The sequence below is a fragment of the Podarcis liolepis genome (genome assembly GCF_965112155.1).
Source record: "Podarcis liolepis genome assembly, chromosome: 6".
In the NCBI taxonomy this organism is placed as follows: Eukaryota; Metazoa; Chordata; class Lepidosauria; order Squamata; family Lacertidae; genus Podarcis; species Podarcis liolepis.
Genome location: NC_139559.1, coordinates 46,071,222 through 46,093,250, shown reverse-complemented (window position 1 = coordinate 46,093,250; position 22,029 = coordinate 46,071,222). Strand labels below are relative to the sequence as shown.

The window sequence follows — 22,029 nt, the reverse complement described above, 5'->3', positions numbered from 1 at the left end:
CCCTTTACCGTTTCCCTTTGTTGTTAGAAGGAGGTTTTCGAAGGTTGTCAGGGGCCTAGTTGCTGCTGATTTTACTGTTGGGTTGTTTAAGAGGGCATGTAGTTGGTGTTGTGTTAACCAGGGCATTTGGGTGTCTTCTAGTTTGTCTTGTATTTCTTGTGTTGACAAGGGTTTGTTATTTTTATAAAAGTCTATTAGGCGATACAAGCCTTTGGTTCGCCAGGTTTTTATCTTGAGGTTTTGTGCTGCATGGTGGAATAATGGGTGGTATGCCAGGGGGATTAGTGGGGATGGGGTTGGGGATAGTTTGCCTATTTGTGTTTTCCATGCTTTGAGCATGGTCTGTGTGTACCTGTTAAGTGTTGTGGGAATTTTCTTTAGTTTGTTTGGGAGGAGTGGGTATGTTGTGGTGCAGGTGTTTTCAATTGTGTCCTTCTCTAGGTGTACCCATTGTTTTGTCTCATCTTCTAGTATATATGGGATTATATGGCGTATTTGGTTGGCGTTGTAATATGCTTCTATGTTGGGGATTCCCCATCCTCCTTCTGAGGTGGGGAGGTGCAGGTATTTGGGGCATATTCTTGGTTTTTTATGTGAGAAAATGAAAGAGTGTAGTTTTAGGTGATGCCATTATTTGAACCTGTTTTGTTTCTAGATAGCATATGGTAATATCCTCAGCTCAAGATACTCTAAGAACACTGTCTTGTTATGAACTTGCCTAAACTTTGAGGTCCACATTAGAAGTTCTCTTCTGTGTTCCTCAGCTGTCAAAGTTGAGGGAATGATGAAAGTGGTAGTCCAATAACATCTGAAGGCACCTTGTTGACTATCTCTGGAGTTCTCTCTCTTGATTTGCAAGTTTGCAACCAGTTTGATTTTAATAAGGAAGGAATTTTATATCCTTTCATACGGGTGTATTTTTCTTTTCTGTATTTTGGTACAAATCTAACATTCTTCTGTGACAGCTACCTGCCAGTCTAGCTGTCCCCCTCATTCTAAATAAAACAAACCCTTTAAATAATATTAAACACTTAGTAGAAACTAATACGCCTTAGGGCAGGTTTTGGGGCCAACTAGCTGCTTAGAGGGTGCTTAAAGCATCAGCCCCTCTCAATCCCATTGCCCTTGTCATATAAAGTTAGCCTAGACCCTAATCCTCCTCTCCTCTCCCCTCCCTGCTCCTTCCTCTCCCTCCAGCAGGACTGGGCAGAGGGTATAAAAACCCCCTTTGGATCCTGGCTGCGCCAGCCCCGGGACATAGATGACGGCAGACGCACCAGCCCTGCATTCCCTTAGGGGATTTGCTATTTTTTTTAGAGTTCGTAGAAAAATAATCAAAGTTGGGGGGCGGGAACCCCAAATCGATTTGACTTAAAAACCAAACAAAAAAGACAACCCCAAAACCAAAAGAAGCAGTTGATTAAATAAGTGAATCATGAATGGAACAGAAGGTATCAATTTTTATGTGCCTCTTTCCAACAAGACAGGGCTGGTGCGGAGCCCCTTTGAATATCCCCAGTATTACCTAGCGGAGCCCTGGAAGTACAAAATGGTGTGCTGCTACATCTTCTTCCTCATCTCCACTGGGCTGCCCATCAACCTCCTCACCCTCCTTGTGACCTTCAAACATAAGAAGCTACGACAGCCGCTCAACTATATCCTGGTTAACCTGGCGGTAGCAGACCTCTTCATGGCCTGCTTTGGCTTCACGGTCACCTTCTACACAGCCTGGAATGGCTACTTCATATTTGGTCCCATCGGCTGTGCCATTGAGGGCTTCTTTGCAACACTGGGAGGTAAGATCCACGAGGGGAGTAGTGAGCACTACTTTGTACCGAGTTAAAGGAGTGGTCCTCTTAACTCAGTATTGCCTTCATTGTCCGTCAGTGGTTCTCTGGGGTTTCAGACTCAAAATTCCCTGCCATACTGGGAGATGTCTGGGGATTGAACCTAGGACCTTTTGCAGATGCTCTAGCAATGAGCTATGGAAGCATTGCAAGGAAGCAGTGGCACATGACTAGCCAAACGGTGGGGAGAAGCAGCATGGCTGGCTCAGCTTCTGCTGCCTAAGTTGGGTTCACTTATCATCAGACATCTTGAATATGTGAACCAAAACACAGCTATCCTTTGAAATTTGTGCATCTCTGAATTTTGCAGTGCAGTTCTCCAACCAACCAAAATGTACAAAAATGTGTACGTTAGGGAGAAATGCCTATAAAATGCATATATTGGTGAAAATAATTATATTGGGGAAATTGCTTGCAAAAATGTGTACATTAGTCAAATACATACAAAAATGTGTTTATTAGAAGAAGTTCTTCGTGAATTTTCATGAAGATTTTTTAAAGAAAAGCGTATTGCTCCAAAAATGTACCAAACTCATTTTAAGATTGAGAAACTTAGGCAACCAAAATGGACAGTTTTGTCCATCCTGACCCATTTATGCATTATTTTTTATTTGAATTAGTGGCCAGCTTCATGAAGATATGAATTCCCCTTTATTTGTTTCAACTATAATTACTACAAAAAAATTGAAATATTTCATTATTCATCGTATCTATTGGTTCAAAGACTCGGGGTTGCTCATTTGACATAATTCCCACCTGAAAAGCATTGTACACACTGCGACACATATCTGTGTGCAGTCATTGTGTACGGTAATCAACACATGATGTTTCCTACATGGAGACAGTTTCCATGTAGGTTGTGTTTCAAACGATGGAAATCTGGTAGAGGCTGGTTTGTGTATGTCAGTGTAACATCCTCAGGGAAATATGAAATTCCACCTGTAGTAAGGAAGGCACAGTTCCAGTGAATGAATAGAAAATGTTGTGCCCCCTAGATCCTTTCTGTTTGCAAGGAACGTTTTACTTAAGCATTCCTACTGACAGGAGATTATTGTTTCACATGGAAAGAGAAGTGATCCAACAAATAAATTTCAGTGCACTAAACTTGCAGTAGGAGATGTTGCCATATGCTGACAGGAGACTCCAGCCCATAGGTTTCCAACAGCATAAGATTGAATTGGGTATCTCTTCTGGCAAACGTATTGGAGTTAATTTAAGAACTGCTTCTCTGCATTGCAAGTTGCAAGAGAACATTATTACCCTATGGAAACTATTTCCCTATGGAGTCTATGTGCTCTGTTGTTTCTCTGCCATCTGGAGAGAACACAAACTAAGCAATGCTGAATCTTTGGCCCTTGCTCTCTGGAATGAATATTTCAGGGATAAAACAGCTCCTACTTGGGCACATGGAACAAAGCCCATGCCTAGTTCAACCACACTGACATCACTCCAGGGCTGAACCAAGCCAAGTTTTAATATAGTTAACATATACTAGGGTTGCCATATTTCAAAAAGTGAAAATACAGACACAAAAGTTGTTGAAAAAGGAAAATCGGCAAAAACAACACTGATGACATGGGTTACTGTACATCTTGATCTCACCAGACATTTTATCAATTTTTGCCTGGGCACTGCAGTATTCCAGGTATGTCTGGGAAATTCTGGACGTATGGCAACCATATAAGGGTGAGGAAATCTCTACGATCTTTATTATTATGTCAAGCCTGTGTGCGTGCAAAAAATAAAAACACACATTTATTTTCAATGTGCATGCCATAAAATATATGCAATTCTTTATGTTTGGAGATGCAGGTAGGCAATGGGGAGGTATTCAACTGAAGGCAAATTTACTATTGATAAATGAAAGCCTATCCCTTAACTAGATTATGAATCAAGTCAGTGTTGTTATTTCCTCTGCTTGAGAAGTATCTCATGTCCTGCAAATTTCTCACATTTTGCCTAATGCTCAAATAGATGAAAATGTCACTTCTTATTCCACTGGACACATCTCCAAAAGAGGCTCTGAAAGGACACAGCTGGTGCCGCATTATTCTCTGCACTGCCAAAGAAAACGCTCGGTGCACATCTGCATGATGCTCCTTACGGGAATTGGAGGCAATCATGTAGAACACGGTCCTTAAAATCCGCATGGTCTGGGGGGCTTTTCCTGGCCTTGGGTTCCCTCTATATCACTTAAAAGGGCAATTGCAGGAGCAAGCTGGGCTGTGCCATGTGCTTCACTTCTTGGTGTGGTCCTGAGAGGAAAACACCAGCCTGCTAATCATATATTGCTTTTTCAGAATATTAAGGCTAACACACAATTCTCTCTAAGTTTTGGCTTGAAAACGGAAGGTTTCAATTGTTTTCTACATAGACAAAAAAATCTAGTTACGAGTAGGAACTTGTAAATTTCACTGATTTCAATGCGAAGAAGTGAAATCTGTGCTTAATCTATATTACTGCAAAGCTGGAGCACAATCAGCTGATAAAATAATAACTAACATGGACATACCCTAAGATAAGCTATACATGCCAGCTTTTTTAAATAAACAGTCCAAACCATGATCATGGTTTTGGAATGAGATAAGGCAGTTGACATTTGGAGAAAAATTGGTGCTGTGCCAGGGACATAGGTACAGAAGGAAGCTAACAGTAAACAGGCAGGGAGCAGGGAAGAGATGTGGCAAGATACAGAGAGTGTCAAGGAAAAGCATGGCAAGAGCAAGAGAAGAATGAGCAAATGGATTCAAGGCACAGCCAAGGTGCTCCAGTTGGGAGCCATTGAACAACCTGCCAGTAGCATCTTCCTGCTTCCTGGAGTCAAAGGGAAGCCCATGTGCTCTCAGGTGAGCTCACATTCCAAGATGGGGTGAGATCATGGAGCAATTCCTGTGGACACAACTAAACATGATATGAGAGAGCCATGATCAAGGCTTCATGTGAACCTTTGAAAAAAGTGAATACCTGCCTAGTGGGAACATTCAGATTGGGACTGCAATACTGGCATTGAGGCTTGCAACCCAATTCCATGTGGTTTTTCTGAACTAAAAATCAGCACCCTCTATCCAACATGCTATTTGCTCTCTGAGAGAAAAAGCATAGCTACCCCACATCTTCCTTATTTATTTGTATTCAAAAGGTTTATTCCATGTTCTTTATACAGAAACACTCCCAGACGCTGATAAAAATAACATTTGAAACACGTATGATTTCCACCACAGGAAAAATAGCTTGGGGGAAGGGAGCAATTTTATTGGGGAATCTGCATGGAGGCAAAAATATACCAGATCACCATCCTCCAGCTGCTATTAGTTCTTTAAAAAATCTGTGGGAGATCCCAATCTTGGATCTCCTGGTGGGTCAAACCTAATTGTGTCTATAGATGGTAGAGCTCCATCTGGTTCGTGCTGATTTGGTTTGGAAATAGTCTAACTGATTCTCTCTGTAATCAGGAAACAGATCACCTAATTTCAGATCCAATGTGAATTTGCTATTTCCCCCACAGCTGCAATCTTTGAAAGTAGTCTCTGTGCAAACAGATGGAGATAAGGGTTTCCTTCTATTTGCATATTGGCTGCTTTCAAAGACTGCACTTGGAAAAACTGCTGCTTTGGGGATAAAAGCCCTCTCTCATTAGGAGATCCATGGGGCAAGAGGGTTCCTTGAAGGGGATAGATGTTTATGTCACACCAGCAATTTTCCAGGATGCAGCCCTTCTAAGCAGGGTTAAGCCAGGAAGTCCTTTCAGCTAATAGTTTAATCCAAGCCAGAGAAGATTCACCTCTTCTTTGTGCTACTGAAGTCCTTTTTTGGGTCCAAGTTTGGCAAAGTTTATTGGCATCTTTAGTTGTGCTGTGAGAATGGCAAAGCAGTTAGAAGTCATCTTCAATGCTCTGCGCAAACCATCCCCAAAAAACAACAACAGAAAAAGGGAAATAAGATAATATAGCCTGGGGCTTCTATCAGTATTTTTGTGATGAAGAATGGGCTCAAAGAGACACCTAGTAGGAGCTCTGAGACTAAAGAAGTGACATTAAGAGCATCAAGAAAAGAAAAGTCACTTGTTTCTAGCTTGAGCTGGGTAAAAAAATCTCTGCAATAATAAATGTGCAACTTCAAAGGGTTCCATGTGTTTCTTTAGGAGCTGCATTTAGCACATCTGATGATAGCCCTCCTTCCTTGTCCATGTAGTGAACAGGGGTGATTGCAAGGCTGCTACTGGCTACACAGACGGGTTTTCTCTTTCAGTACTGCAGGATTCCAAGGCAAAAGTAATTCCCTTTCACAACATGTCACCATTTGTTGCGCTTCTGGCTATGTGCTGTAGTAGCCAAACTGGAATCTGGAGTGGATTCACGAGTCCCAGAAATGTAACTGAGATTTGAGGGGCCCCCCGCCTCCCCCAATGCTTTTCAAAGCAGAATCAGTACATGTTGTCTTTACTCACCCACTGAATGAGCAACCTTCTCATGAGTTTTAGTTGGCTTGAACCTTAGCGAAATCTTCACTATCAGTTGGTAATGGTTGTGGTGTGCCTTGTTTGTTGGTTGGTAATGTGGGACATCTCATCACACAAGGAGGGATAAACCAAAATAAAAAGAGCTGGAGCCAAAGAGTTGGAGCAGACTAAATCCTTAGTAAGAAATGAGAAAGCTCCCATTTTAGTGCTGCAGTTAAGCCTCCATTTTTGACCACATTCTACACTTCTGTTTAATGCATCAAACTTGCCCCAGAATTTCCTGATGTGCACCCGCCCTCACATTTTCTCTTGCTTTGAAATAAATGAGTTGTTTATAAATGAGCATTGACAAGCATTCCCTACATCAAGAGAATAATCCAAATGGTGATTATAAGGTCCCAATAGGATTATATGAAAAGGATGTGTGTATATTTAAATAATTACAAAACAAGGCCCATGCATGTTCATGACGCAACAGGAAATTGTGAAGCATCACTTTACACTTAAGACAAAAACTTGTCCTAGGTCCACAGGAAAACAACACTGTAAGTGAGATACCATCTCAGGTGGGGGGGGGGAGAGGAAATCATGTTATATTTCAAATGGAGAGTGAAAAGAACAGTCTAGATATAAAAGCGGCAGCTGCCTTTCCAACATGAAACCCTGCATACTTATCACTGGATAATCACATGCTGGGGGCATTAATAGGCTTAAGGCACAGCCTAGGCTCAGATAATCCCCTGAGTTTTGATTACATTTGATAAAGAGATTAATAGGTCCATATGCTCATGTACACAATCAAAGGATGATAATACTTGTACCACTGTTGGCATTTTGTCAGGAGCTTTTGCATCGCCATGCCGTGCACCACAGGTCTTGCAGACCATCTTCCATTAAATGTGGACTCAGATGATGTAATGTAAACTATGAGGCTCCTGATTTCCCATCCTTCACTGAAACCAGCACATCATGCTTCTGTGCTATCTTAAAAAAGACCTGAATTAGGCAAACCCTCACAAAGGGCATCCAACCAACCTATATACATTAATTGCATTTCATTGCTTTGTGTTTTTCTCTTCCCCTTATTACTTGCAGGCCAGGTTGCTCTCTGGTCACTGGTTGTTCTTGCCATAGAGCGCTATATCGTGGTCTGTAAACCAATGGGAAACTTCCGCTTCTCTTCCTCCCATGCCTTGATGGGCATTGCTTTTACTTGGGTTATGTCCCTATCCTGTGCATGTCCACCCCTTTTTGGTTGGTCCAGGTAAGTAAAAATGATAGTTTTGCATTATATACAACACTGGAGTACTATGTTGCACTGACTAAATACTGAAATCCAATTACCGGTAGTTAGGAACTGACTAGCTAAGAAGTAATTAAGGGAACAGCTATAGACTTGATCTCTTTTCATAGGCATCAATCCCATTTACCCATTTATGGCAATACCCCCACCTCCCGCAAAAGCCCACAGGAGCCGCGCACCTTTTAAGGAGCACGTGGCTCCTGTGGGCTTTTCTAATAGGAGGGAGAAGGGATTGACTGGCCGCGTCAGTCCCTTGTCCCTCCTGAGGAAAAGCCCACAAGAGCCGTGCGGAGCTTGTGTGCGGCCTTTGGGGGCTTTTCCTGCCTGCCTCCCCCCTGCATTCGCTCTATAGGACACACACACATTTCCCCTTCATTTTTGAAGGGGAAAAAGTGTGTCCTATAGAGCGAAAAATACGGTACTTACCAAGGCTGGCACTTGGAGTATGGTACAATATCAGATATGGAAGCAGAATTGAATGAAAATTTTGGTAATGACTGCACATATAAGCCTTTATGTGCAATTTCCTTATATTCACATAAGAATGAGTAAATTTGATTGCATTTCCATGCATTCTGGCAAAAGTTCATCATAGAGATGATGAAATCACCCTGTTCCAGATTAAACTGGGGACCTGTTGTATGATGATTCTATCAATTTCTGGCATCAACTTCCAAATATTTTCCTCCCTATGGAATGCCCTCCCATCAGATGTCAATGAGATAAAGAACTACACAACTTTTAGAAGATATCTGAAGGCAGCCCTGTATCAGGAAGTTTTTAATGTTTGACTTTTATTATGTTTTTATATGCGTTGGAAGCCACCCAGTGTGGCTGGGGCAACCCAGCCAGATGGGCGGGGGATAAATAATAAAATTATTATTATTATTAAATATCTCCATGGGGTCTCACTCATCATGGCAGACAATCTCAGTTTGAGGCATCATTCTCAGTAGAACCATTAATTCTCTAATTTCAGGCCCACTCATTCATGCAGTGAGAATGTGGGTGAGTTGAGTGGATAAGGGCAAAGTCAGTTTGGCATGCCGTAAAATTGGTTATATGAGGTCTTCACAAGTCACCCGGAGTCTTCTAAACTTTACACTATTTAGTCTGAGAAGCCAAAGCCCTTAAGTGAAGGGGGTGAAGCGCCTGGGAGAGGAGAGATTCTCTGTACTAAGCTGAGAGTTTAGTGGAAGTGCTGGCTGCTTGTAATGCAATTGTCTAATGCCATGTTCCACCTGCTGTGCTCCATTTAACAGCTGCTTTCTCTTCTGGAGTGCCCGAGGCACATTTGTGCATGCATGCTTGCACATGTGCCTGGGCACACACACAGCATCTCTTTTAAGCACACGTGCACACAGAGACCATCTCTTTCTACTCCAGCAGCTGCTACAAATTAACCTTAGCTTTAACGAAAAGATGGTGAGTCCCATTTTAACAGCCCTGAACCATTCAGTAGATCCCTATGCATTTGTGTCATTCTCAGAGTCTGTGGGTTGCCTTGTGCAAGTAAGCGAAGCTGAGGTCATGCTTTTCAGATGCGGTGCTTAATCAATTGCCATTTACTTCTGAACAGCAATAATGGGAAGGAGCTGGGTGATAATCTGCATTGGGTCACTATGCCGGGCATCGTGAATTGGCCTAGTATTTGCTTACAGTTCAATGGAAAGACAGGGGATTTCTCTACCTTAGAAAGCTGTCTATTCAGTATCTCCATTTCCAGCCTTCCAACACAGAAATATTCCCCACAGCTTCCATTTAGCTTCCCAAATCCAAGGTTTGCACCAGCAAAGTAAAAGCAGTGACTCACACACCTACCGTATTTTTTGCTCTATAACATGCACCTGACCATAACACGCACACAGTTTTTAGAGGAGGAAAATCTGTAGGCATGCCACCCGTAGGCATTCCCTCCATAACACGCACAGACATTTCCCCTTACTTTTTAGGAGGAAAAAAGTGAATGTTATGGTGCAAAAAATACGGTAATCTTTTTCTCCACACATAATGGCCAGGATCCACAGAGAGCATGTAGACATGCCCAAGGGGTGCCCAGCAAGATGCTTGACTTTTTTCCCTTTGAACAGCAGCCTTTATGCTGCATCACAAATACCTTTGGAATTTCATCTCCGTTTCAAAAGCAGTTTGCCATGGGGCATTGGAGGCCTGCTGTTCGAGAAACACAAATTCAAGCCCTTTTTGAAAAAAGGCAATAGTTTGTGTGCCCCCCCCCAATCTAAGCTGAAGAGTTTTCTTCTACACCTGACCATTCCTGGTCCTTAGTATATGGAAACACAAAATCAGTAGCCATTACCGAAAAACCTCACCATTGGTTGCAGTGGCCAAGCGTGGGTTGCCAGTACCCAGGACCATGCGGGGGGGGGGGGGGACTTGGCAGAATATGTATGTGTTCATCTGCCTAATGGCATCTGCACCACCCAGGAGATTGCAGCCACAAAGATAAGAAAAGATAAGTTGTTCAGTTGTCTGGAGAGGTTACTTCTTGGTTCCCATGGAGAAGACATTTTCAACGGACCCCAGCGATGGAATCACATAGCTGTATTGAGGCAGCAGTGGGTGTTGAAATTTTGTGCCTCTAAGAATTTTTGGCCCGGGGGAACTGCCCCTTTGTCCCCCCATTGGTGGTAAATCTTAACTGCAGTCCTGGACATACTGGTGAATTTTAGTAATTTTCATAGAGTGCTAATGGTGTTCAGGTCAACAGACTTCTGCCATACGTACAAGTGGAAAGTATCAGTATTTAATATATTAGTGCTTTATCAAGCAGTAATGCTCTAGCATTCTCTCTTATTATTACATACTATGTTACACGCAGCTGAAGTGAACACTTAAGACTAGGCTTCCGCAGCTCTGCTTCCAAAGCATTGTTTATAATTCTATTTACAACTTAGCTGTGTGCTACTTAGGTATAAGGGCCTGGCAAATGGGCACTTTGATACTCCCCTCCTTCACTTCCTTCGGCAGCTGCAAATTACAGACTCCTTAGAGTTAGCAGTGCCCTCAAGGACCCACATAATCTCTGTTCCCTTCCTCATCTGCTTGCCACAACGCGATCAGGTGTCTGACAAGTTCAACCACACGCAGTCAGCTGCACAGAGATTAGACTAAATCGATAGTTCCCCGTGGGAGGCAGCGAGCGTCACAACAAACTGATGTTATACATCCAACTGCAACATGCCGGCTTGGAGCGCATTGTGAATGTGTTCAGCTCATTTGTTGCCTCCCTCCAAGTGAATATAAATGATGGCATGGCATTGTCCCTGTGAGACTGGGAGCAGGAACCACCAGGTCCCCCAGAGAAGAAAGCCGGTGATCCCTGCATGTAGTGTCATTGCTTGAATATGGCAGTGTTCCCTAGACATTTTAATTAATCATAAGACTTTCAGTTGATGACTAGATCAGATTTGCCTGTTTTCTATTCTTTTTCTATTTTTTTCATTCATTCAATGTATTTATTTAGCAAATTTTTGTATACCACTTGATTGTACCACCCTATAAATAAAACATAAAAATTCTTGATAAAAACAGTTAAAAGCAGGCATTTAAAAACATTCAAAGATGTCTAAAATCAACACTAGCTAGAAAGAGATAAAACACATGTAACTTATACTGGTGAAATTCAGTGTAGCATATGTGCATGACTAATGAAATCCCCCTATGTAACAGGAATTTCCTTCCTCTCTTTTCCTCTGTGCTCCCTAAACCTGTTTCAGTTCTGACTCTGCTGGCTACTGGTTTTGGTTCCACCTACCAATAGCATGTGGACCTGCACAGATCCGCCTCAAGGGAATGTGGTTTTTGACAGAAAAAGGTTGCCCACTCTTGCTTTAGAGTAAGCAAGAGGTGGTTATATATCACTGGATGTACAGTGGTACCTCAGGTTACAGACGCTTCAGGTTACAGACTCTGCTAACCCAGAAATAATACCTCTGGTTAAGAACTTTACCTCAGGATGAGAGCAGAAATCACACGGTGGCAGCGGGAGGCCCCATTAGCTAAAGTGGTGTCACAGGTTAAGAACAGTTTCAGGTTAAGAACGGACCTCCGGAACGAATTAAGTTCTTAACCTGAGGTACCACTGTACCTCCTTTGTCAAATCATCTCCTGCCCAAAAATTCTGGAGACACAACTGATCTCGGAGAGAGGCACCAGGTGAGCAATCTTCCAGAAAACACTATGGTCCCTTATTAGCCTACAATGACTATAGCCCAGGACTTCTCTGGATTGGATGGAAGTGCCTGGAAAGAACTGTGTGCTGAAAGTGGAGCTCAAAGTTCACACTAAAGGATAGTGGGTGAACATGTCTGAGACCAGGTCGAGAGCGACTATGGAATGCTGCAAGAGTCTCTGGTGCATTAGCTGAACTGTTGAAGGGAGATGTAGAAGGGAGTGCAAAGACAGGAAACTGCTAGAGAAACTTCACAGAAAGATATTCCGGAATTATAATGACTTCAGTTAATGCTATCAACTGGGAATCAGTGGAATCATCCTGAAACAATTTTCAGGCTTTCTTGCTTCCCTCAGAACTTCTTAGAGGCTGCAGATAAGTGAGCGCCTCCACATTAATGTTGAAATTTACTTAATGGCTACTTAGGGAGGTGTGCAGTTGCTCTGAGAAAAGTTGTTAGTTTTAACTACATTCTTTGTGCTTCCTCTGAAACCCTCAGAAGTTTCACCTCAGAAAGAACCTCCAAATTTAGCTGACAATTTGACTTATATGTGAAATTTGGTGGCAACAGCTCTACTTGAGCCAGTGACTCTTGTACTGATCCAAAGGCTTTGTGTAAGATAAACATCTTTACTGACTTGTTTTTGTTGTTGTTCACAGATATATACCTGAGGGGATGCAGTGTTCCTGTGGCCCAGACTACTACACCCTCAACCCTGATTACCACAATGAGTCCTACGTTGTCTATATGTTTGCCATCCACTTCGTTATCCCCGTGGTGGTCATCTTCTTTTCCTATGGGCGGCTCATATGCAAAGTCCGAGAGGTAGTGTATCTCCCTCCACACTCAAGGTATGAGGAGGCAGAGGCCAAGAGCAATGAGGTGTACACTGGACTGTCTCAGGGATGCTGCAGGCTGGTTCCACCTTGATGGGTGGTCATAGAGATAGCTGGGCATGACTTCAGTGCTATATATGCACCTAGGTTTTATGGAGGCTCTATAAGGGAGACAAAATGGAAAGGCTACAATCTTTGAATAGGCAAGATCACAAGTGACATGAGCCAACAGTGTGACGCAGCAGCTAAAAAAAGCCAATGCAATTCAGGGCTGCATCAATAGGAGTATAGCATCTAGATCAAGGGAAGTAATAGTGCCACTGTATTCTGCTCTGGTCAGACCTCACCTGGAGTACTGTGTCCAGTGCAATTCAGGGCTGCATCAATAGGAGTATAGCATCTAGATCAAGGGAAGTAATAGTGCCACTGTATTCTGCTCTGGTCAGACCTCACCTGGAGTACTGTGTCCAGTTCTGGGCACCACAAGTTCAAGAAGGACACTGACAAACTGGAACGTGTCCAGAGGAGGGCAACCAAAATGGTCAAAGGCCTGGAAACGATGCCTTATGAGGAACGGCTAAGGGAGCTGGGCATGTTTAGCCTGGAGAAGAGGAGGTTAAGGGGTGATATGATAGCCATGTTCAAATATATAAAAGGATGTCATATAGAGGAGGGAGAAAGGTTGTTTTCTGCTGCTCCAGAGAAGCAGACACGGAGCAATGGATCCAGACTACAAGAAAGAAGATTCCACCTAAACATTAGGAAGAACTTCCTGACAGTAAGAGCTGTTCGACAGTGGAATTTGCTGCCCAGGAGTGTGGTGGAGTCTCCTTCTTTGGAGGTCTTTAAGCAGAGGCTTGACAACCATATGTCAGGAGTGCTCTGATGGTGTTTCCTGCTTGGCAGGGGGTTGGACTCGATGGCCCTTGTGGTCTATTCCAACTCTATGATTCTATGATTCTATTCTATGTAAGAGTGGAATTTGCATATCCACAAGGGTCTCTGAATTGGGGACAACTTTATAGGTGCACCTGGTCTGTTTTGTTGCTTCTCAGGCCACATTCACACCATACATATAAATCAATATTATATCACTTTAGACACCCATGGCTTCCCCCAAAGAATTATGGGAGAGTTTTTAGGAGACCCCGATTTCTCCCCACAGAGCTACAGTTCATAGAACTCCCTGTGAAACAGGATTGACTGTTAAACCACTCTGGAAATTGTAGCTCTGAGAGGAGAATAGGGGTCTTCAAACAACTCTCAGAACCCTTAGCAGACGACAGCTCCCAAAATTCTTTGTGGGAAGCCAGGACTGTTTAAAGTGGTATCATAAAGTGTTGTGTGAATGTGATCTGAGCCCTAACTATTCTAGGCCTCTGGTCTCCTGGAAGGGCCAATTCAGACATTAGCCTCTTAAATGTTTGAAACTCATTTTCCCACCACTTGTTTTGACCACTGGAAGAATATAGGAGATATCTCAGAGAACTTACCTCCCCCAAACCAAAGGAAGTGGGGACTGGGACCAGTTCACAGCCACAGCTTCCACTTGCCTTAACCAAAGGGAGAAACCAGCAGATAGACTTCTTCTGGTTGCCTGAACAAATGGAATCTGGAGTGGGGAAAGAGAAGATATGAGCACCAACATCCACTTCCCTGCAGAGAAGGACAAATGATGGAACAGCCTTCATTTGCCAGTCCTGTTTTGGCTACTGGAGGACAACAGTCTACTGCCTTCTTCTGATGTTCAAGGCAACTGCAACTCAACTCTGAGGGTGATGTTGAAATAGCTCCATAGCTGCTTGGCTGGAGAGAGCCCTTTTGAGTAACTGTCTTCTCTTGCACCCCCAGGCAGCTGCTCAGCAGCAAGAGTCTGCAAGCACCCAAAAGGCAGAGAAGGAAGTTACCCGCATGGTGATCTTGATGGTGCTAGGTTTTATGCTTGCCTGGACCCCCTATGCCGTGGTGGCATTCTGGATCTTCACCAACAAAGGGGCAGACTTTTCTGCTACGCTCATGTCAGTGCCTGCCTTCTTCTCAAAGAGCTCGTCCCTCTACAATCCCATCATCTATGTCCTCATGAACAAACAGGTGAGATTCCCCCTGAATCGAGAAATGAACCCGACTTCCCCTCCAATAGACTCCAGTGGCGTAGCGTGGGGGGTGCCAGGGGTGCCGGCCGCACCGGGCGCAACATTTGGGGGGGCGCGAGTCCAGAGGGAAGGGACAAGTTCCTTCCTCCGCCGGGCTCCCCGCCGCCACTGCCAGCCTTGCGCCCTAGTGCGCGCGCCCCGCCGTCACTGCGGCTGCGCTCCACTCACTGCTTGCAGGAGGAGCAGCCGCTGCAGCAGCGCCGCCGCCGCCACCGATGCCTGGCCGGGCACGGGCAGCCTCCGCACCCCGCCGCCGCCGCCATCCCTTCGGCCCAGCCACAGGCGGTGGCTGCTTCTGCCGACTGGGAGGGAGGTGAGCTCCGAGGGGCCTCGCCGCGCCCTGCGCTCCCCAAAACCCTCTGAGAGGAAGCCGGCGGGCGGGCGAGGGTCTCCCGGCAGAAGGGGGCGCCGCTGGCTCCGGCTCTCAGCACAAGTCTCAGCCACGGGGGGGGGGGGGGCGAGGACAGAGCACGGCTGGAAGCCCCCGGACCCGGCCGGGAGGAGGAGAGGCGCTCGCCAAGCCCGGATCTGGAGCTCCACCTACAGCGCAAGGAGAGGAGGGGGCGGGGAGGCGCCCGAGGGGAGGGGGCTTCGGCTGCCTCGGCCTGCGGGGGCTCCGCAAATAATAAATTTAATAAATTCCTGCTGAGCCTTTGGGGGGGGTCCTTGGCTCCTTCGCTTGCCCCCAGCCCCAGTGGCATAGCGTGGGGGGGTGCATGGGGGCCGGGCGCAACATCTGGGGGGGCGCGCTCGCACTCGAGTGCTAAAGTCCACGGGTTAGGGGGCGCAAATTACTTGCCTTGCCCCGGGTGCTGACAACCCACGCTACGCCACTGATAGACTCCATTGCCAACTTCTCTGCACTTAAAACATTGCATATGCCTCTCTTAAATAATAACCTCAACCCCAGGTGGTGTTAGAAGTCCTCATTTGCAGGTTTCAGAGATTACAGTTTTGAATGTTAATATAGCCCTCTTGATAAATGTCTGTGTCAAAGGGGGAACATAAAAACAATTAAATCTCTGTGGCTATCAGTTAACTTCAATTCCTGCTAACCAAGTCCAAAGTCCAAGTGGATGCAATAGTGTATCGTATTCTGCTACCTAGAATTACTTGGATTGTCATACTGCCATTGAGTTGCTTCTCTGAAAACACATATTTGTGATGACGGTTAATATGCCTAGAGTTGACAGCCCAACGAGGCATGCAGAGACCCTCTGCTTTCTACCAGAATATCTCCCTTGCAGCTGAGCTTCTCTGACTGTGTCGTACACATTAATTGTTCCAGAGCATCTCTGTCCTCTTTTTCTCTTTCCAGTTCCGTAATTGCATGATCACCACAATCTGCTGTGGCAAGAACCCCTTTGGGGACGATGATGTCTCATCAACTGTATCCCAAAGCAAAACCGAGGTATCCTCTATCTCCTCCAGCCAAGTGTCACCTGCATAGGCTATGGACAGTTTGACCTTTGGTGACCTGCCACACTTTGGAACCAGGAAATGGAAATGGGCTCACTTAACTGAGCTCTGGTTTATGAGTTCCTCTCACCCAATTTTTCTTTTATGCACAAATGTTGTATGCCACACACATACAGGACTACACAGTCTAGCATAACCTTTTTGATGGTATCTACTTGTAATCTATGTAATTCCCTCTCTGCAATAGTTGTGTGCAACCTATAACCATTTGTGCAAGCATTCCTCTGGGCAAATACCTGCCCATGACACCTGGGATAGCTCAGTCGGTACAGCATGAGACTCTAATCTTAGGGTCCTGGGTTCGAGCCCCACGTTGGGCAAAAGATTCCAGCATTGCAGGGGGGGGGGGACACACTAGATGACTCTGTAGATGGACCCTTCCAACATTACGATTCTATGTATTCAGCACACATTTGTGGAAATGGATACATTTATTTGTGTTGTTTGTACATGAGAACTGCAGTTTGTACAAAGGCCATGTCGACTCACACCTCCCCGCTTGACACACAGTCAAAACAAAGCTTGTCTGCTCACTTGCACAGACAAAGAAAAGGAAATAAAATGTTCTCCATGTCATTGGATGCTGATGATTGTTGGCGGGGGGGGGGGGGGCAACTGACTTGTTAGGTCGAGGCACACTGGGGTCAAACTTGGTCAAACAAATATGCATGGCAGTGCAGGGGTGTGGTATTTGGCCATAATGGTGAAGCTTGGCATGCAGCTCAGCTCTGCCTTCTTAGCAATGCTTAATGCTTTAAGTGCTGTGTGCAACTGCCTCCATTTGAAACAAAGCCAGAGAAGATGTCCATATTGAGAGTGACATTAGGAATCAGCAGCTCCCGGCTACTGTTCTTATAGGAAGATTGCTAGATCACTTAAGGGGCCACACAGATTCATTTCTAGGTACTGAATTTTTTTAAATGAACAAATGCAGTAAGCCCACAACTTAAGTACATTTAACTTGGGCGCATTTATCTTTGCACAGTTGGCATTTTAAAATAAATAAATAAGGGGTGGAAAGGAACCCAGTGACTGGGGAAAAAGCCTTTGCCATTCTACCTGCCATTGCGCCCAATGTGTTTTGACTATATGCGATTTTGACTTTAGGTGCTATCCCTGAAATGCAACCCCCATGTAAGTTGCGGGCTTACTGTAATAGCTTCTGCTTACAGAATGCAGTTATTCTTAGGTTTCAACACTTCTCCAGATTTTGAGATGCAGTCGTTCACTAAAAAAGAAACCCAGAGAAAAATATATACCAGAATGTTTTAAAAAATGCCTATTTAAGGTTGAAATGTATCCAGAAATGTGCGTCTTGTGAAAAAAAGGTTATATGTGAATTTTTGTGCAGGTTTTAAAAATGCAAATTGATGCAGAAATGGATCACATGTGATTTATGAATGAATTTATGAAGGAATGCATGTGTTACTAACATGGAGCAGAAACAGACTTATCCATCCATACTTTTTACCACTTCACCATGGAACTAAACTATGTAGCACAAGGGAAGGCTAGGATATCGGATCAAGAAGCAATCTCTGCATTTCATTCAACAGTGGTTACAGCTAAGGAATGGTATGATTTGCTTTCTGTGTGCTTTGAGGACAAAGATTGGAACAACCACCTGAGCTGTAGGTTCAGCTTTCCACATGTTCACCAAAGTCTGCTGGAAGGCAGAAAAGGAGGGAAAAGGGTGAATTATCACAGTGGTTGCTTTTAACCCAATGGAACAATGCTTTGTTTCTGGATAGCTGCTTTTAGTTCAGGGTCTCCCAAATTTTCTGGGACCAAAGGCACATATGGCAATCTGATAAAGTCATGGATACCATGACAAAATGACTGCTTTGGGGACCAGCCTGGTTATAATAATTTGTGTGAGAAACTAAAAAAGGCAAAGCACCTAGCCCAAACAAACAAAAAACAGGCAGCCCCCCAATAAACAGACAAATTGCCCACACCCCAAAATAGGTAACACACACACACACACACTAAAAACACACACCCAGGCAAGACACCTCTACCTCAAAACAAACACATCCAATCCCTCACAAAACGCAGACAAGGTACCCCCAAAGAAAACAAAAACAAGCATCCTAGAACAAATAACACAACACACAGACATGGTAGCATCACCCAAGCTTACCAGGCCAGGTCCCTCCCGCAGAGTTTTAGACAAGAGAGGCTGGAAAGCAAAGTACTGGCCTCCAGCTCCTTCACCTTATTTTACTATAAAAATTGGGAAAGGAAAGGAAGGGAAGGTGGCAGGGTTGCTGGAGGCCTACACATCTCTTTCCAGCCAGCCTAGATGCCCCCCAAGGTAAAAGAAAAGAAAACAACAACAAAGTAAAAATATTGCCATAAAAACCAAGAAGACAGGTAGCTTTGCCCTTTGCCACTATCCGTGCTTAACTTGCTTTATTGACTGATTAAAGACATCATCTTCACTCAAGCTGTTTGTTACTCACTGAATCCTATTAGAAGGCACAAACACTTCTGCTTTTTAGCCACATTGTTTCTAGGAGGAAGAAACCCACTTCATATTTATATTTTCCTTGTGGTGGTGGGCAGGTTCCAGAGTCCATTCCAGCTGGACCCACAGATGACAAGCCTAGCTTCTTTGTATTCTGAATCCTCTTGAAGGCACACGTTGTATGCAAATTATGAAAGCCTCAAAGGATTATTGAACTGAATTTTTCTCTTTCTGGAAGGTATTCAGTGTGTTTCTGAAGTTACACAAGATTCAGGGGCTATTTTCAAGGCATCCATTTGTATCGATAAAACATGGAGCAATGAATCCAGAACTGTCTCTTTCACTCTTTTCTAAGTACAAGAAAATGAATGCAAAGTCATCTGAGTTGTACATTCTTGCTGTAAGTGTATGGATGATGGAAATCAATATACATATCACTGATAAATCATCATAACAAATGGAACTGTACAGAGTTCTGAGTCTTGCACAAACCTCTATATCCTCAAAATGGCACCATAGATAGCTTTTTGTCTTGAAACCTGTAAATATTTGCTTGCAGGCTTTGAAATCTTTCTGGTTTTTTTGTTTGACAACAAGCTCTTTATCCCTCCCGTCCCACCCCCAAGGCAGAGGAAGTGTCTTTTGCTATGACATTTGGTTTATGAGCCGAACGGACTATAAAGGGCGGAATGACTACTGTGGCAATTTTCTGTACATATTTTATAAATAACTTATATCAGTGATGACTTTGTAAAGTTGGAAAGTAGAGATTGGAAAAAGAGAGAGAAAAGAATAAACAGCAGCAGTACAAAGAAGGAGAATGTTTGCCTCTTTTCTATGCATGTCAAGAAATAACATTTTTTTTCTTTATTTTGTTGAGTTTGTTTTTTATACCCCTTTCCAGACAATTATTGTCTTGCAAAGCAGCTCATGTCAGTAAAGAAAGAGGCCCCATCTGCTGTACACATTTCAAGCAGTACCATAGCATTCTAAACAGATAATCCCAGAAACTGTACTTTGTTAAGGATGCTGGGAGTTGTTAGGAAACTCTTATTTGCCCTACAGAGCTACAATTTTCAGAGTCCTTTAACAACCAATCTATCTTTCCAGGGTGCTCTGAGAATTGTAGCTCTGTGAGGAGAATTGGAATCTCCTATCAATTCTCAGCAGCCTTAACAAACTGCTCTTCTCAGGATTATTTGGGGGGAAGCCATGGCTGTTTAAAGATGGGGCCTGCCATCAGACTTACAACAACAACAACGAAAAGGGGAGGGGGAATCACACACGGTAAAGGAAAAGTATCTCCAAGGCCAGAATGAAGATGTAAGCTTCTAGTGGGCATCTATATCCAGTTTGGGACAGACTGATCTTCCCTCGCTGGTGTTCTTGCTTGAAAAGCAGTTGGTTCCAATGGTTCCTTGGGCTGATGAGTGAGGTCCTATTGTCCTTTCTCCTTGTTTCTGCAATTTGAATCCTTCAGCTGTTCAATCCCTGGACAACATCTGGTGGGCAAGACACTTTTGTGGATGAGCTGAATGAATCCATACTAGGAATATATTTCCAAAGCTTGAGTTTTCAGATCTTCTGCAGATTATGCATGATGTGAACAAATATACTACATATACAGTGGTACCTCTGGTTAAGTACTTAATTCGTTCCTGAGGTCCGTTCTTAACCTGAAGCACCACTTTAGCTAATGGGGCCTCCCACTGCCACTGCACTGCTGGAGCATGATTTCTGTTCTCATCCTGAAGCAAAGTTCTTAACCTGAGGTACTATTTCTGGGTTGGCAGAGTCTGTAACCTGAAGCATCTGTAACCTGAAGCGTCTGTAACCCAAGGCACTATACATATATTGCTTGATTTTTGGTTGAAAAAACACCTGTTTGAGCCACTTTTACTGCAACAAGCTAAAAAGGGTCTCTCAGAGAGGAGCGCGCACACACGCACCCCCCCCTTCTTATTGGGGGTTGAAGAGACTGGAGGAAGTTGGTTTTAAGTCTGTCATTGCAATTGTGGATTACAGTATTAGCCTGTCACAAGTATTTTGGAGACAGAAAGAAGGGGGACCATCACAATACTTGAATAGATTTGGCCTGAAACACCCTCAGATTGCATCAGAGGAAGATGTCGCACAGTTTCATCTTCCAGGTGATGGGCAAATCAGAGCTTGCTTGGAACTTTAACCACTAATGGACAGTTTTGGCAGGGACAGTGCATTCATTGGATATGTGGAGTGTTTGCCTTTCCCAAAGGAAACAGCCAGTTTGTGAAGGAGGCTGTGCTGTTATGGATAAGATATTGGAGGATTGCACTGGAAAAAAAATGGCAGTGGATGGACCAGAACTGGGAGCAGGGCGGGGAGCCATGGAGCCATGGAGCCAGGCTCTTATCTACAGAGCCATGGAGCCAGGCTCTTATCTACAGTGTATCCACCCTGATCTCAGTAGAAAATGTGGGTACAACTGCAGTAATTAAGTTACTCCATTTTAAAAGGACTTTTAATCTGAATATCTGCTAGATTCTTCAGTGTGCATATGAGGTTGCCTTTTGTGTTGTGTCAGTGCTAGGATTTCATCATCTTTATCATCTCAAGAGGAGGAAGATGGATATCCATACACAGTTGGGGGCACTCTACTTCACTTAAAGGTCAATCCTATTTTTTGTCACCCCCTAGATAATCTCTACTGGAATCAAAGAAATTACATTAAGAGCTAACTATAGCATTGGGGGTATATTCCTCACTGGCTCGTCTCTTTGATTCTAAGTGTCCCACTGCATTATCCCCCCAGTGAGAAGAGGATATTAAAAATAGATCATGCAGCAGCATAATTGCAGCACAAGCTTTACAAACCCAGCCTCATGCCCATCTAACTCACTGCTCAGTCTTCAACAATAGTTCATCAGCAGCACCAGAAGCTTCAAGGACATGTGGCATAAGGTGTTCTCTTGTCTGGATTCCCCCAGCTTTTGTTGTAGGTACGGGTCTTCGCTTGCAGCTTCGAAATAGATCTCTCCTCTTTCCCTTATCATGCAGTACTTTTACATTTCCAGGAAAGCTGGCTTTGCACAGCATTCAGCAACAGCTAATTCTGGTCTCATTGCTACAGCAGCATATTTACAATATTATGACACACGCGTACAATGTGTGCTTTATTTTGCTTCCCCCCTTCCTTGTAATCTTCCTTCATAGAGCTAAATTAACTATTATGCTATGCATGCTATAGTACAGTGTAAGATCCCAGTTGATAAGAGAACTCTGTTGTGGTGTAATTATTAGGGAGAGGTCC

The 22,029-nt window shown here is 43.9% G+C and overlaps 1 protein-coding gene and 1 long non-coding RNA gene across 2 annotated transcripts; one reads left to right on the top strand and one right to left on the bottom strand.

Annotated features, from left to right (window-relative positions):
* Positions 1 to 1,271: 1,271 nt before the first annotated feature.
* Positions 1,272 to 18,218, top strand: LOC310709535 (green-sensitive opsin). Its single transcript, XM_083509345.1, has 5 exons — positions 1,272 to 1,796; positions 7,402 to 7,570; positions 12,462 to 12,627; positions 14,490 to 14,729; positions 16,110 to 18,218. Exons 1-5 carry the CDS (start codon positions 1,436 to 1,438, stop codon positions 16,239 to 16,241), a joined length of 1,068 nt encoding a protein of 355 aa, XP_083365471.1. The 5' UTR covers positions 1,272 to 1,435; the 3' UTR covers positions 16,242 to 18,218.
* LOC310709545 lies at positions 12,710 to 21,729 on the bottom strand. Its single transcript, XR_014527572.1, has 3 exons — positions 21,619 to 21,729; positions 14,132 to 14,250; positions 12,710 to 12,799 (listed from the first exon to the last, which is right to left on the bottom strand). It is a non-coding gene; the product is annotated as an uncharacterized lncRNA (long non-coding RNA).
* Positions 21,730 to 22,029: the final 300 nt, after the last annotated feature.

Coding starts and splice junctions, on each gene's coding strand:
- LOC310709535 (XM_083509345.1), top strand. CDS start 1,436: ATGAATGGAACAGAAGGTATCAATTTTTATGTGCCTCTTTCCAACAAG. Junction 7,571..12,461: donor CCCCTTTTTGGTTGGTCCAG/GTAAGTAAAAAT, acceptor TGTTGTTCACAG/ATATATACCTGAGGGGATGC. Junction 12,628..14,489: donor TCATATGCAAAGTCCGAGAG/GTAGTGTATCTC, acceptor TTGCACCCCCAG/GCAGCTGCTCAGCAGCAAGA.